The sequence below is a fragment of the Tasmannia lanceolata genome, unplaced genomic scaffold (assembly GCF_043159265.1).
Source record: "Tasmannia lanceolata isolate RefF3 unplaced genomic scaffold, GAP_Taslan_0.1 ptg000008l, whole genome shotgun sequence".
Taxonomy (NCBI): domain Eukaryota; kingdom Viridiplantae; phylum Streptophyta; class Magnoliopsida; order Canellales; family Winteraceae; genus Tasmannia; species Tasmannia lanceolata.
Genome location: NW_027518685.1, coordinates 17680805 through 17697611, shown reverse-complemented (window position 1 = coordinate 17697611; position 16807 = coordinate 17680805). Strand labels below are relative to the sequence as shown.

The window sequence follows — 16807 nt, the reverse complement described above, 5'->3', positions numbered from 1 at the left end:
AACCTACAAGAGATGTCCCGGAGGAAGATGACAATGATCAACCTGAGATAGATTCCCTAGACGATGATAGTATTCAAGAAGATGCTGAAATGGAGATCATACCAGATGAAGGCACCGTCCAAGCTCACCCCATATCAGAGGAAGATGGCCACACCACTCTAAAAACAAACCATCAGAATCAGAGTCTGAATCTAAATCTCATTTAGAATGTTCGTTATGCAAATCCATTTGTTATTCTCCATAACATCTCCGGAAAAGCAATTCAACTGAAAAATCCAGGTCATTTGGTCCATTTTTTACTGTACATAATTGAAAATACTCAGAACCCCAGTCAGAACTATAGGAAGCAAATGAATCTTTAGAAGTGTTAGACTTGTTAGCACATTTTGTCTTATTCATTTAAGCAAAACTACCCCTCCCATGTCATGAGGCATGGAGGGATTTGTTCGGTTACGCTATCGGTTCCCAAAGCAACACTCTTCCTGTAAACCCGTCTCCAAGAAAATAGAGCATATTAACATGTCACGTATACTAGCATATTTGGCCCCACCACATCAAACACATGGCTTCGGTGGAGATAGTGGGACCCACCTCCATGAAAACACGGGGAGCCCCACCTGATATGCATGGGTTTGAACAGATGGCACCCACCTTGTCAAAACAAGGTGCAAAATGATAGATTTGGGGGGACATAGTGGGCCCACTCATTGGTGGGCCCCATCATATGCAGTGTGTTGGGTAGAGATAGTAGGCCACACCGTATCAAAACAGGAGGTCTAAAATGCTGGCCCTACTCGATGCATGCATGGGGTATAAAATGATGGGCCCCCCCCCCAGTGAGAATGAGAATGTGCAGGATATTCTCATTCTTAAAAAATCAATTAAACAAAAACTTTAAAAGCGACACTCGTAGAATAAACAAATGCCATATATATGACACCAGCGCATTTTAGTGCTCTGCGAAACTCAAAGCGAAGCAAAGAAAAGTAGAAAAGGACACTTATATAATTAAAAAAATGCCAGATACATGACGCCAGCGCATTTTAGTGCTTAGTCCCGTGTTTTATTACTCTATGCGCCTTGAATGCTCTAAGCTCTCATTTTCATCCTCTCGCTCTCTATCGTGTTACAGGCATGAGTTCTCTTTACAGAAAATCTTCCTTTCCGAGCTTTAAGAACCTGCAAACCCTAGTTTTATTTTCTTCGATGTTCTCGCTCTTTTATCTTTTATGTTCAGTTTCAACACTCGCCATTGCAGATTCGATTCCAGGTAAACCTCACTCTTCTCTTTTTTCCGTTTTAATCAAGGATGGAAAAGCATGAAATTTTGGAAAGGTTTTTCTTTTCTAAACTTTTCCTGAAAATTCCTGCAATCCAAACAGAGAGTAAGTGAAAATTCTTAATTCTGTTATTTTTGTCACTGTTGCAGTGAAGATAAATACAAGATTTAGGGAGAGAGAAGAATAATCCTGATCTAACCTAACTACCTAATCTAACATAGTTGCCTAATCTAGCACCTAGATCATCCAATTTTCAGTTCTAGTGAGATCAATGCTCAGTTCTCTCGTCGGGAAAGGAAAGGAAAGGGAAGTGAAGGGAAGTAAACTGATGTGGCAGAAAGGAAAGTGAAGGAAAAGAAACCTAACAGAAACCTGTCAGATGAGCGTTTCGTTGCACAGAAACCTCACAGAAACTAACAGAAACTACAAAAATATGTGTTTCGTTGCAGGGAAACTCAATAGAAACCTGTTAAATAGAAACTGTGACACTGATACGCAGAATGATGCCAACATAGAATCTAGTCTAAAATAAGTGGGTCTAACCCTCTGAAGTCAATCAAAATAAGAAAACCATGACAAACAAAAGTTGAACAATAACAATGCCAATCAAATTATCACAAATATAGAGCTGCCAAGATATAAATCAGGCAACCAACATAGACTTGACAAAAAATTGTCACAAATATAGAGTTGCCAAGAAGAAGCAGACCGTAATATCGCATAACAAAAAGACCAAGCCAAGTCCTTACATCTTTAAGTTCAAGCCAACTAACAAAAATAGTACATAAACATGTTCACAAAAAAAAAACAGACAAACCAACCAAAAAAAAGATCATGTCCAAATGAAGTTCACATCCAGAACCATCCAACAACCACATGTTTATGTACGTCCACATCCACATCCACATCCACAATCACTCAGAATTCAAGGTTTTCCATCTTCCTCCACATGTAGCGCTCCCTCCTTTCTACTGTGTACTTCATAAAAGCACGAACCTCCGTAGGGTTACGGTTGAGGTACTCATAAGCCCTCTCCAAGATGTTCTCCTCGAATCCTTCTAACCCAAACACGGCATCATGAAGCTCGTCATTGTCAAAAGGTTCCTTCAATAGATCCTTGATTGCATCTGCAACCTTCTCCAAAGTTGAAGTAAACCCTTTCATCAAATTCATATATTTTGCTGCACTACGCTTCGTCCCCCTCTGACCTTCATCGCTTCTTGCAAAATCTCTAACCGGAGATGAAGTTCTAGGCCCAGGTCCCCTACTGCTCTCACTCACCATAGGAGACTCTGGAATTGTCTCAGTCTCAGGGGTATCGCCAATCCCCAAGTCATCTATATGCGGAGCTGAACTCTGCACCTCCTGACTAGGGGCAACGTCATCCCTACTCCACCCACCCGTGGCATAGTCTTCGCCAAAAATGTGACGAAAATCATCTATCAACACATGTTTCTCTGTAAAATATTTCTTATGTTCAGGGTGAACCTACAAGAAATTCAGAAAAATAGTTATAAATATTACGAGCCAGAGTAATTAACAAATGAAACAAAGATGTCACTTTGTACTCACAGCGACCCAAGCATTGTAGACATCTTTCGTCACTTCGATCTTCTTATTGACGTCATCCTAGCCAAATCCGCTTGTGTTTATTATAGTGTTGACAGCCACGAATTTCTTTTTTAGGCTCTTGACTCGATTTTTTATATGCTCTTTTGTCATATCTTTCCCATATCGACTATTCATTGCTCTGCTTGCCGCCGTGTATGCGACATCTTTAAAGCCATTGGGTATCTTGTGCCTTTCCGATACTTGTTCCAATAACGCATCCACCAACACCTTATCCATCTCAGTATTCCAGTAATGGTTCCTACCCACGCGACTTGCAGCCATCCTATATGAATTGAAACAATAACGAGAAACTCATGAGACCATACAATAACGAGAAACTCATGAGACCATACAATAACAAGAAACTCATGAGACCATACAATAACGAGAAACTCATGAGACCATACAATAACGAGAAACTATGAGACCATACAATAACGAGAAACTCATGAGAACATACAATAACAAGAAACTCCATACAATAACAAGAAACTCATGAGACCATACATAAAACTCATGAGACCATACAATAACGAGAAACTCATGAGACCATACATAAAACTCATGAGACCATAGAATACGAGTTTATTGTTTTTTAAAAACAAGCTACAAACAAGCCATAACCAAAAAAAAAAAAGGCGATACATAAATCAACGTTGAAAGTCATTCCACATATTCGTGGTCAATTCATTTCTAATCCTAGTCCCCTCTCGTGCATCATCGGCTCTACTAAGTGGAACATATGTGACAGGCTCTTCTTCCTCAGGCGGGACCACTGCTCGTAACTCTAGATCTACGTCATCATCATCTGCCATCTCCCTCCGAATGAAATTGTGGACACAACAACAAGCTAGAACAATATCAATCTGTTTTTCGTATGGGTACATCGGTTCCTCATTTAATATTCTAAAGCGCTTCTTGAGGACGCCGAATGCACGTTTCACTACATTCTGAAGCGATGAATGTCTGTGATTAAAGAGTTCCTCTGGCGTTCGTGGTCTTCGACCCCTGATTTCATTTAAATGATACGCTATGCCTTGGTGCGGTGTTATAAAACTACGAAGTAAAGGATAGCCACCATCGCCGAGATAAAACTTCCCTACAACGAAGAAAGTATTGTCTCAGTATCGCCATTGTCTATTCATAACCGACATAATAAGTAGAACGAAAGGTAAAGGATACCTGAAAGGCAAGGAAGCCCATTAGGTCGTGATGTTGCATTTCCTAATATCCTTGAGTCCGATCCTTCCCACCCAGCCAAAATGTAATTGAACTTTAAATCGAAGTCACAAACTGCCAACACATTTTGAGAAGGATAACCTTTTCGATTAATAAACCGAGGCTTATATTCGGCTTTCACTTTAGCAGGAATATGAGTTCCGTCTATTGCACCAATGCAATCCTAGCATAGAAAGGTTAAAATATATCAGTCGGTCTCTTGAAATAAGGCCAGAATCTTGGATTAGTGCGAATGACTTCTGGTATCTCACTCGTCGGAGGTTTTATAAACTCGGATTTCAAGCTTAGAATAGTTTTCAAGACCTTGTTGAAATAACGAGAAACCGTGGAACCTGATCGTTGTGTGAAAGCTCTAATTGACCGGTTCCGTTGATTGTGAGATACAATATGTAAGAACATTGCAACCTGCTCGTCAATGTTACAATGTATTGTATCTTTAAGTTCGCCGGTGCTTCTAAGCAGTCGAACAAATCGTCCAAAGCACCTGACGTTCATCCTAAGTAAGTGCTTGCAATGTTCGTCTGACGTCACGGCACGCATAATAAATTCCCGATCTGTGAAGTAGTTGTTTTCGTATGGAGCTCTTCGTAGGTATTCGTCGTAATACTGTTAGAAGAATACGAGTGCAGTGGTTGCTGCGCTCACTATTGTCGCAACAGCACTCACAATCAACTTTGCCCTCTTTGTGGGGCGACCATTCTCGGTTCTAAGTCTCCTATCGTCCATCTAACAACAAGTGGATAGTACTTAAAAACAAATCATGAGTTAACAATAACAATTAAAACGTGAACAGTCAAAACCCAATTAAAACATGAATCATGAGTTAACAATTATGTGGTTTAACACAGCAAAAACACAGAGTACACGACAGAAGAGTGCTATAACATAAAGAAAATAAATGCCATAACACTCTATAATACCCTATGTACTTAAGTCTTTTTTCTGTATCATTCACCTATCTCCAACTCGTGAAGCCCATTAAAACTGATTTCATAACATGACAATTCAGAACAACCTTAGATTTATTACCTTGAATCAAAGATATCAAAGGGATAAGGAGGAAACACTTGTTTTTACCAAAACATCTCAAAACTAGCTTTTTGGTAGGCACTCTGGGAGGTTGAAGAACAAAGCCTTGACCATTGAGCTAGAGGCTCAAACCCTCTCTCAAAAGTCAAAACCAGTTTAATCCTTTGAATTGATGTTTATTCATAAAAAGCAAATGGGGCATCAGTAAGTGTAGAATGACAGTATCAAAACCAAAAAAACTCATCAATGTAGTGATCACACACATCAGATCCAGAACCAAAAAAAAAAAAAGCCAGAACTAATAAAAGAAGAGAGGTCAAAGCCCTAAAACAATAAAAATAAAAAAAACCCTAAATCACAACAATAAAAAAAAACCATTCTCTAAATCCACCAGAAAAAATGTATAACATACAAATACAGGAGGGGGGAGAAAAACCTGAGAGCAAATCAAAACAAGGTATTTAGCTTCTACGGATGAGCAACGCACTGCAAAATACAAAGAAAAATGGATCATAATCAAAATAAATCGATAAAAGAATCATAATCTAAGCAAGTTTTATGCTCTGTTGATAAGAAATGAAAGAAAAGAAGAAGAGATTTACATTTGAAGCAATTGAAGGGTTGGATTGAAGGAGATGGCCAGATGGGCTAAGGGTTTGGAAAAAGTAGGGTTTGGTTGGATTTGGGTTTTGGGTTGTGAAGAAGAAGAACAAGAAAAAGATGAGGAGAATGACAATTGGATGGCCAAAACGAGAATCACAGATTCAGAGTAATAGGCTTCACAGATCAAACCCTTTTTATGTGCCTTTCGATTTGGTGGAGAAGGGGCTGAGGTGCATGATGGTCATGGGTTTGTGGTGGTTGCAGAGAGAGAGAGAGAGAGAGAGAGAGTACCTGGTGGGAATGGCTGAAAATGGAAGATGTGGAGAGACGATGGAGGCGACGATTCTGCCGTTTCTTCTTCTTCTCGCGGAAAGGGTAGGGAAAGCTAGGGTTTCCGATAGTTTATATCGGAAACTCAGGAGAAGAAAAGTCGAGGGAACCGATTTTCCACGTAATTATTTTTATTTTCCACGTTTGAAAAAAAGTTTCCGAGGAAAGTCAATAGAACACGTTAATTTTTAATTTCCCTGGAAAATAAGGCTGGTTTCTGCGGAAACCAGCGTAAGAGAACAGAGCACAAATAAACACGAGAAGATAAGAATAGAATAATCCTAATCTGACCCAACTACTTAATCTAACATAGTTGCCTAATCTAGCACCTAGATGATCCAACAGTCAGATATTCTAACCTAACTAATCTAATAGACAGTTGAAACTGAAGATATCAAATGGACAATTGGGAAAAGAAATGTTTCCTAGTCCATTTTCGATTGGCTAAAAATCCATTGACTGGTTATGATGTTCTAATTTGTGTTTTTGTAATATGGATCATCCATGGTAGGGTCCAACCGATGGATACTTTTGTTCTCTTTTATATTATTTTGTTGTGTAAGCATTATGCAGGCATGGCAGTGGAAGATACAGATGCTAGAAGAAGTGAATTGTTTTCGGATATTCTAAGGGATGAGGCGGTGTACAGAATTGATCAACTTGGAAAGGTAAAAAAATGAATTTTGTTCTTTTACTGCATTTTGGTCGAGTTTTCTTTTTCTTCCTTCTACTAAATAATTTGCTTCAGGTTATTGGGTTTTAGCTTTCCACGCTCTGATTTGTTAAAATATGCTAAAATTGAGAACATGGCTGAAAGTATCTTCCTGTTCCAAAAATTTTCTTATATTATTTGTTTTTTTGTGCATTAGATTTTTTTTTTTTTGAAAATGGTAGCCGATTTTATTGAAAAAAAGATGAGACCTAGATGGTTAGTACAGGAAGATGGCAAACATAATACAATATGGATATCCGGAAAACGAGAAAATCAAGGTTGGAGAGAATAAAAAAGCGTCAAATCTTCCCTAGACACTCTGTCTCTAACTATACTATCTGCCATCTTGTTGGCAGAGCGGTGGACATGCTGGAACTGAACATGAAAAGATTTGACCCAATCAAACATCTCATCAAATAGTCTATCAAATCTCCACGGTGGCTTTTGCGATCCATTGAGCTACCGAATGACATTAAGAGAGTCACGCTCAACCATCACATTATGAAGCCAATCTCTCACCACAAACTTCAAGTTCCGTGCATTAGATCACCAAAGAAGATTGTTTGGTTCCTTTGCGTATGTGATAATATGAGGAGTGTAGTTTGAAAACCTAGCAAGCTCACTTCAATAAGCATTGCTTGAAGCCTGATCAAAATTGGACATAAGAAACTGCTTATTGTTTCAAGCAAAGAGTGGTACCTAATAAAACTCATGGTCGAGCATGTGTCAAAATATGCAGATAGCTAGGTTGTTTGACTAAGTGATTGAGAAGTAAGCTACCATCAAGTTGTGCTAACCCTTAAAATTGACAAGAGAAGGTACCTTTGTGTGCACAGGAGTTCTGTAGGCAGAAGAAACAGCCAAAAATGCACCTTGAAGACCGAGCAAGTTCACTAATGGAAAACATTCTTCTTTGCTTTTCTGAGAGGTGCTAACACAAGCAATATAGTTTCATGCGTTGTCAGAATTTGACTTGAACATAGTTTTAAAACTCCCCCGCCTCAGCGTCAACTCGCTCGAGTTGACTCCATTTTACCTTGGCCGCGTTCCACGTTGCGCCGCTTCTGCGTTCCGTGTTTTACCCTACAGAGTCAATAAAAACTCCTTGGACTCTTCTGAATTATGATCGCATCAACCGAGCAAACTATCATCAAGTTGTTGTACAAACACATGTTAATATGCATCAACAGAAAATCCAAAGGTGAACTATGTCACAATGTTCCAATTTTTCTGACAGTAAGATTATAAATTCCCATCCCTTTGCCCAATATTGCAGTGGGATTCAGTTTGCTCCTTGCAGCTTTACATCATCACCAGTGCTTGATTTTTCATGGAATACCAGTTTCACATAACTCTTTACAGTTGTTTTGTAGTTTCAAGTGAAGTTATGTGCGGGATTGATGCAAAACTAGTCTTTCTGTGCACTGAATCAAAAGGAAAACCAATTACACTTGTTTAATCCATACAAATTATTCCCAAAATTATGTTAGAATGCAAAATTTCATATGGTGTGTCCTTGCTGCTATGCCTATGGATTGCTAGTGCTGCTTATAGGAATAGATGACAGCATTCTTTTTATTACTTACATAGTAAATGTCACAGAGAAAAAGGATGGGAGCTTGCAAACTATTGTAATCTTATTTCAAGCCTATTGTTTTGTCACATGTTAATGAAACTATAGTCACAAAAATGAAATATCTGGACATTTTATGTCGCAGCATCGTTCAACATACACGTTTATGCTTCAATTCCTGTCTATCTTACTTTGAATCAGTCCAAACTAGAGCACTCATTTTTCCCTGTGAAATCTTGTACTATATTTGAAGGACTTGATATATAGAAACCAAATGGAGTCTGAAAAAACCAACCTGTTGAGGCAAGTTTGGTAGATCATATTGATACAACAACTAGGGTTATTTTCAGATTCTAATATTCGCCTATTTCTCTGCAGATAAGTGATGCTGATGGTTATCTCGAGAGGACATTCATGAGTCCAGCTTCTATAAGAGCCAGCAATCTAATTCTTAGCTGGATGCAGGATGCGGGTTTGAGAACGTTAGCTTTTTTTTTTTACCTTCATTTTATTCTTGTAAAGGGGTTTCAATTATGTAACTGATATTCATGTCACTTTTCAGGTGGGTGGACCAAATGGGTAACTTACGTGGTCGAATTGAAGCAACGAATGCAAGTGCAGAAGCTCTGTTAATTGGCTCTCATTTGGTATGCTTGCAGTTGTTTCACTTGTCAGCCTATATAAACAGAAAGTATGGTAGAATGGTTCCATCCATCCAGATCTGGTGATTAACAACTATTCCATGATTCAAACAGGATACGGTCATTGATGCTGGAAAATATGATGGGTCATTGGGCATCATTTGTGCATTGTCTGCATTAAAGGTTCTCAAGATCAGTGGGAAGCTAGAAAAACTACAAAGACCAGTAGAGGTCGGTGAGGGTTAGCGAGATAGTTGTATCTTATAGATAACTGAATGACCTGCTTGAGTGACGCATCTCTCTAAGGTTTTCTGTCAGATGATCGGTTTCTGTAGCAGAACGAATGCTGACACTTGGATGGATGGGTAACCAATAACAGATTGCATAGGTTTTTTACTTTGCAGAATCATTAAAAAAAATTATTTTGTAGGGATTTTGCGAGGAATATTACCGTGTTTTAGGTGTGAGTGCCTCAAAACGTTTCTTTACGGAGTTAACTGAAAATGACTGCTTCTGGATGCTCCTATCTATCTCTTGATTAAAATGGAAGGTAGAATTTATATCAACGCATATGTTTGGCGTGGTTCATGCATATTGTATGATAGCTTCCTAGAACATCTTAGTATTTTATATTCTGCCTATAGGTAAAGTCCCCTCTAGCTCTATGTTATAACCCATTTACATTGCACATCAACCCTGACTACGCTTTCCTTAGTGGGAACCATGGCAAGGGTCTGGTCTGGTCATAATCTCTCTACCTTTTCCTACGCAAATCTCTCTAGCTTTTCCTACCCGAAGGCGTAAACATACTACACGTAGCAGATACATCTCATGAGTGAAGTCATTCTGAAAGTTCTTGTAGATACTAGCTTTGTAGATATAGTTGTTGTAGGTAGGACAACCATCCATCATATGGCCAAAGATAAATTTCTATGGGTAGTGCAAAACTTAGGATGATTTGTTATGAAACGATGATCTTAATGAACTAGAAGAAATATAATGATTAAAATATGGTTTATGGAGTAGAAGCATACCTTAAAAATTTCAATATCTACTACTATACAAAACATTTATAAATTATATTTTTAAAATTAAGACACCTTCCAGAAAATTAGAATTAAGAACATGAATTTGTAGCAGACTTCATAGTTACCATGCTTAGTGCACTTATCTTGCTTTGAACAATTTAAGCAATGTCTGCCTTGTTATTGACGCTTTCTTGTGCAAGTACCAGGTGATCGCATTTAGTGACGAGGAGGGAGTTAGGTTTCAATCCACCTTTTTAGGAAGTGCTGCTATCGCTGGCATTCTACCAGTGTCTGCATTGCAAATCACTGATAAGAGGTTTTCCTTCCCCATATAAGTTATAAGCTATATATCATATTTGCACTGCCTTTTTCTCAGCATATTGTTTGCATGAAACCTTATACAGTGGTGTAAGCGTGCAAGATGCTCTTAAGATAAACTCCTTTGAAGTTACAGAGGAGAGCTTTCTTCAGCTCAACTATGATGCACGGTCAGTCTGGGGTTATATTGAGGTAAATTGAGCCTATGATTGTCATTCCTGTTTGATTTTAGTTAAAATTTTGAGAGATAACTGTTGGATTTGAGTTACTAAAATTAAATATTTCAAAATCTGGTATGATTTTGATTTGTATGTGCCACAGGTTCACATTGAACAAGGTCCTGTGCTGGAATCACTTGGCCATCCTCTTGGAGTGGTGGAGGGAATAGCTGGACAAACACGCTTAAGGGTATGAAGCCTTCCACTTTCACATTAAAATTTTTTCATCTTTTGTGACCTAAAACATGACAAAATATAGAAGCAAAAGTGTTCAATCCCAGCTTACCTATAAAAAAAAGGTATAGAAGCAAAAGAGGGTCTAGTGAGCTGCAGGAAAAATGAAACATTTTTTTCTAAATCATAGCAAGTAAAATGAATGTTGCCTAGTAGTAGAAAATAGGAACATTCTAAGAAAGAAATATGAAAAGCAACCATTGTACGGTTGTGAATTATTCCATGTTTGCTTAGGATAGACTTGTTTTTTTTGTTTTTTTGGGGAATGGAGAAAGGATTTCTAATGGAAGAAGAATACCGAGGAGGTCAGAAACATGAAAGTACAAAGGAAAAGAATAAAATGAAGAAAACACAAATACAAGAGTCACTAAAGCTCAAGGAGACATATAGTCAAATAATTACAAGCTCTCCTTGGAGACCCCTCTCTAGCTAATCTTTCTGCCTCACCATTAGCTGACCGCCTAGCATGAATGAAGGAAATAGATGCGACCCCAATCCTGTCTTGGATTTCATCAAAGAAAGCGGCAAATCTCCAAGGTACCAAATGTGACCCCCTCAACCACGATCACATTATTAGAGATACCTTCTACCACCACCTTATTTAATTCTTCATTCACAAGCAACCAAACCAACTAGGAATCTTCTACCACCTGTCTTAGTATAGGCTTGATAATGACATTTTTATTGACACTTTGATCGTTTTGAAAATTTTAGCAACCAAACCACTAGGAATCTTCTTGTCTGCTTAGTTGGTTTAGGGTTTCTCCAGAGTCTAGGTGAATCTAATAAAGACTTTGGTCATGGGGATTATTAATGTAGAAGAGAGTAGGATGAATGCGTTGGCTGGCATCATGGGTTGTGAGGTAGACCATGAACTGATCACTTGGGTTTTTGGATTTCTTGGGGGCAGTGATTAAGTGATTTGAAAGGATCCTTGCTTTTTGGATACAGGCAGAAGATTTCTCTCAATAAATCCCCATTGTTGATGTTTGCTATTTTCATATTTTGAGATGCCCATGACAGGGGCGACTATATGGCTAAAGAGGCCACTTTTAGGCCGTGGTTTCCTGTTGGCAACTGGGCAAGCTATTCCTCTTCTGTAGTTGTTTTCTGCTAATGAACTTTTCATTATTATATATGTTTCATATATATATATGAAACATATCTGCCCATTTTTGTCCTCCACAAATGGAGGGGTTAGGATGATCCTATGGAGCTGATTTTTGCTACACACCCTATCTATGTAAGGGCCTCGCAAATGAATGGTTTGGATCACCACAGAAAATGTGGGACCCATGTGATTGGGGCACTTAAGCTCACCAACACTTCCCCCCCCCCCCCCTCTCTCTCTCTCTCTCTCTCTCTCTCTATATATATATATATATATATATATATATATATATAGGAATGGAAACTAAGGGAATTATTTCAATTTCTCCCAAAAATCTGTGAGAATTACACATCACTTTTTTTGACTTTTTTTAACAAAGGCACCCATTCAACCCACATATTTACAATCCTACCCCCTCCTTTATGCTTTCTAACAAAGGCACCTGTTAAAGCCACATAATTTCAATCCTACCCCCTCCTTTATGCTTTTTAACAAAGGCACCCATGAAAGCCACATAATTTCAATCTTATCCCCCTCCTTTATGCTTTTGTAATAAAAAATATATAGGGTGATCTTAACCATCCGATGTAAGAGGAACAACATATTATGGAAACCTCTATAGATTGGACGGCTAGGATCAACGTATGGAAATGATTTCTGGGGCACAACCTGTTGATGTTGTGTTCCATCACATGGATGGTTTGGATCAACCTGTGATGTGGTTCGTACAGTTCTTGGGCAGGGTACGGGCCCAAGATTCATGACCCGTAAATTTTCCCGGGTCATTTTGACCTGGCCCGTGTCACCCGGACCCTAACGGGTTGGTCAAACCCTCCCATATTTTTCAAAATCTTTTTGATGGGCCCAGAAATTAATTTCTTCAAATCTTTGCATTGGTCTATCCCCCACAGTTGGTGGGCCCAAAAAATAATTTCTTCAAATCTTTGAACGAGGTAGGCCCCACATGTATTTTTCAAAGTGCATTGTACGCACCGCCCCATGATCCAAACCCTCCATTTGATAATCATAGCCCTCTGATCTAAAGAAAAACTGCATATTACGGAAACCTCTATAGATTGGAGAGTTGTAATCATCCAATGGAAATGATTTTTGGGGCACGACCTATTTACATTCTGGCCCATCAAATGAATGGTTTCGATCATCCAATGGTGTGGGTCGTGCATTAACATTAAGGCCAAATTGTAGGCCCCACCCAGATTTTTCAAATGAAGTTTGCGGTCAACGCCATAGGATGATCCAAGCCGTCCATTTGATGGGCCACGACGCAAATAGGTTGTGTCCCCTAAAATCATTTCGATGGGATGATCGCAACCCTCTGATCTATAAGGTTTTTCCGTAATATGCAGTTTCTCTATTGTCTATCATGAGAATCTAAATATAATGTTTTCCCACTGCCCGTGCATCGCACGGGGTGTCCCACTAGTGTGTGTATATATATAATGACAATTAAATTGAGAGATTTGAGTGTGGTAAAGTTGCATCTGACAAAGATACCTGACAATTTAACCCAACCCATTTAAAAGTAATCACACTGACATGCCTGCGCCCACGGAATTTTAAACAAACATGCAGGCAAAAACTGGATTCCAATCTGCACCATCGCACACAGATATTGATGTGTTTATATACAGCAAAGAGCAAAAACTAGTTCATAGTGCACGTAACAGACTTTGCGTACGGATGTTGATCTATAGATTCTATACTTCCATGAACTTCCTTCTCAATAGTTGCATAGGACTGTGGTATCTTTTTAACTTCGGTCCTTATTGTAGAAATTCTTTTACAAGTAATTTTGAGCAGTCACAATTAGTTCTTTTACGGGATTTTTTGATGTATTTATTGAACGGTGTGTTTTAGGCCTCATGGAATGGTCAATTATGTGATACATGGAAGACATGGAAATATCAATATTGAATTCAACGGGAGGGAGTCTACCATATCTTAACCTTAGAGACATATCTTAGTCCAAAATACTTGATTAGTCAATGAGTGGTTTGCCCTGCTATCCTTTTACAGGTAACAGTGAGAGGTTCACAAGGGCACGCTGGAACAGTGCCAATGTCTATGCGCCGAGATCCTATGCCTGCTGCAGCTGAACTTATCATATTGTTGGAGAATCTTTGTAAACACCCTGAGAATTTCATAACTTACGACGAGCAATGCAAAGGCTTAACGGAGGAGTCTCTTGCGGGCTCCATTGTCTGTACGGTTGGAGAAATATCTAGCTGGCCAAGTGCAAGTAACGTCATTCCAGGACAGGCATTGCTCTGATCTCTATCTTCTCTCTTTTTTAATGCACTTTGATGGTAATCTTTCTACTGCCAAGATCCAAGCCTGGTTACTTCATAATATCTTCTAGAACTGCTTTTTTTTTTTTTTGGTCTCATTCTCTTTTCTAGTGTTTCTGCCATATCATCCAGTAGCTTATATGCTATGTAACAGATATCGCTGAGAAATTGAATTTCTCGCGAGATAATCATGAGATTTTAGCTAACGATAAAATACGAGAAATTCATGAGGAGTTTAATTTCTCATCAATTCCAAAATTGCGAAGTATTGCGATAAATTGGGGAATTCACTTTGAAAAAAAAAAAAAAAATCTTCATCTTCTCATTTACCCTAATTTCGGGTTAAAAAGTGTATATATTTGATATTTTTGAATTAATTTATTTTAACTTTTTTTTACCGATATAAACCAGGAAAAAATAAAAATAAAATATCCCTAGATTTTTTCTTGCCGAGAAATTCCCGAGAATGACATTCGTGACATAGCTTACATGCTTGGAGAATTTCTACAATGTACATGGCCTTGCTGATTGCAGGTAACCTTCACTGTGGATTTGCGTGCGATCGATGACATGGCACGTGAAGCTATTATTTTTGAATTGTCTAGCCGAATGCATCAAATATGTGATCGGCGCTCTGTTTATTGCATCATCGAACGTAAGGTCTGAGAGTTCCATCCTCATTTCATATTTTCTTGCCCCTCGCATTGTCAGTAACTCAGTTTATGTGGGCCCATTTCAGCATAATGCAGAAGCAGTGTATTGTGATCCTGGACTGAGCCTGCAACTTAAGTTTGCAGCTCATTCGGCACTGAAGAGAATGGAGAGTGAGATTCAAGGCGATGTTCCCATGCTTATGAGTGGAGCAGGACATGATGCAATGGCCATGTCTCATCTAACCAAGGTTATATATTATTTGTGCTTTATATTTGATGATTGATAGCTTACTTTGAATATTTGTTAATATAATGCCAGTGGTGATACAGGTTGGCATGTTGTTTGTCCGTTGTCGTGGAGGCATTAGCCATTCCCCTGCGGAGCATGTTTTAGATGATGATGTTTGGGCTGCTGGTTTGGCACTTTTGGCATTTATGGAAACCAACATGTAATTTAATGTATATCATTCAAAAAAAACATGTAAGTGGTGACTTCAGGTTCGAACATCTGATTTGTCAAGTGTCTATATCCTTTACAGTGAATTTTCGTAGAATGATGGTTCAGTTATATAACATATAACTGAACCATAATCTCTATTGCTTCGTTTGGTTGCACAAAAGCTCGGTAGCCGTTGGAATGCTTGGATTTGGCATGCCATTCTATGTTTGGTTGCCAAAATAGAGCATTGAACTCCCTTGGATGTTCCCATGTAATAATTACTTGTGTGATGATATGGATTCCTTGTCCCCTCTCCTTTAAAAACTAAAGAATTTTGGTTGAATTTTCTAGGGAATGATGCTCTTTCTTTTGCTCTTCCCTCTCTCTTTCCTCTATCCCTGTATTGGTAATAACACCCTTACTTATTCTCCTATTTTTCGAGGATATGCCATGCAACCAAACACTGCTTCACTATTTTCCAAGGTAATTCTTGACAAATCAAAATGCTTGTCTCTTCTCGTTTGACTTCATATTCAACTACTTTCCGAGCCACCATGAGCAACCAAATGACAGTAACTTTTTTATCCTAGGAGCTTTTTAATCCCAACAGTGAAGTCAACGGGATTTGCTAGGGTTTTTTTCCTACAATTCTTAAAATTCCCGCTAAAATTTAGGGGTGTCATTACCAAATATGAGAAGGGAGGAGAGAGAGGAAAGAGAGAGAAAGAGAGAGGGCATAATTCCTTAGGAAAGAAAAATAGGGGACAAGGAGTCCATGTCATACTCATAAGCAATCATTACAAGAGTGGGATTAAAAAAATTCTAGTGCTAAAAGGCAACCAAACATGGGATGGGACGAAAATTTTACTAAAGACTTCCTAGGTATTAAATTTTACTGGCAACCAAACAGACCAAGGATTATGAATTTTTTTCCTGAAGGATTCATTTAGCCGACCCCAATCTAGACCGGGAGAAAGGCTTTGTTGAGTTGAGTTGAGTTATATAACATATCAATCGAATAGCCCTAGTGAAGCTGGTGACCTTATCCGAGCCTGCTATGATTGTTAGTCTAGTACTTATCTAATCTCTGTAAGGAGCAAGATATTCTTACATGATATATTATAAATTTGCTTCCTGTTTCTTTGCTATTGATGAGTACCAGTTAATAGCGCATGGTTTCCTTTTAGCTAGTAAATTTGAATTCACATATTGCTTTGTACAGGCATGATAACCTTGTGCAGACTTGTTAAATCCACCACTATTTGATATCCTTGTAGCCTCAGTATTTGTGGATAAGGGTTGAATTTTGCAGTCGCATCCATCACTATTTGATTTCCTTGTCATATTGAACTGGTTAACTTTTTCCCATGGATTTGATCATGTAACCTAAGTTTTCCTTGTCAAATGATTCTCCTAAATTGGTCCTTCTCAAAGTGTGTACTAGTCTAAGATTCATCAATTATCTAATGCATACTTTTC

General features: G+C 38.5%; 1 protein-coding gene across 4 annotated transcripts; it reads left to right on the top strand.

Annotated features, from left to right (window-relative positions):
* The first annotated feature begins 1071 nt into the window (after positions 1–1071).
* On the top strand, positions 1072–15486 carry AAH (allantoate amidohydrolase). Of its 4 annotated transcripts, XM_077388301.1 has the most exons (13): positions 1072–1270; positions 6666–6760; positions 8756–8859; positions 8940–9024; positions 9133–9249; positions 9449–9481; positions 10253–10362; positions 10451–10556; positions 10686–10772; positions 13965–14207; positions 14771–14896; positions 14976–15137; positions 15220–15486. In XM_077388301.1, the coding sequence occupies exons 1-13, from the start codon at positions 1135–1137 to the stop codon at positions 15340–15342; spliced, it is 1527 nt and encodes a 508-aa protein (XP_077244416.1). In that variant the 5' UTR covers positions 1072–1134; the 3' UTR covers positions 15343–15486. The 4 variants fall into 4 exon arrangements, with proteins under 4 accessions (XP_077244416.1, XP_077244420.1, XP_077244419.1 ...); XM_077388305.1 differs by lacking the exon at positions 15220–15486 and having other exon boundaries at positions 14771–14891; positions 14976–15115; XM_077388303.1 differs by lacking the exon at positions 9449–9481 and having other exon boundaries at positions 1073–1270; positions 15220–15483.
* Positions 15487–16807: the final 1321 nt, after the last annotated feature.

Excerpts from the sequence above, each read along its gene's own strand:
- AAH (XM_077388301.1), top strand. The coding sequence starts at position 1,135 with ATGAGTTCTCTTTACAGAAAATCTTCCTTTCCGAGCTTTAAGAACCTG. Across the intron at positions 9,025-9,132 it reads TGTTAATTGGCTCTCATTTG|GATACGGTCATTGATGCTGG; the intron begins GTATGCTTGCAG and ends TGATTCAAACAG. Across the intron at positions 10,557-10,685 it reads CAGTCTGGGGTTATATTGAG|GTTCACATTGAACAAGGTCC; the intron begins GTAAATTGAGCC and ends TATGTGCCACAG.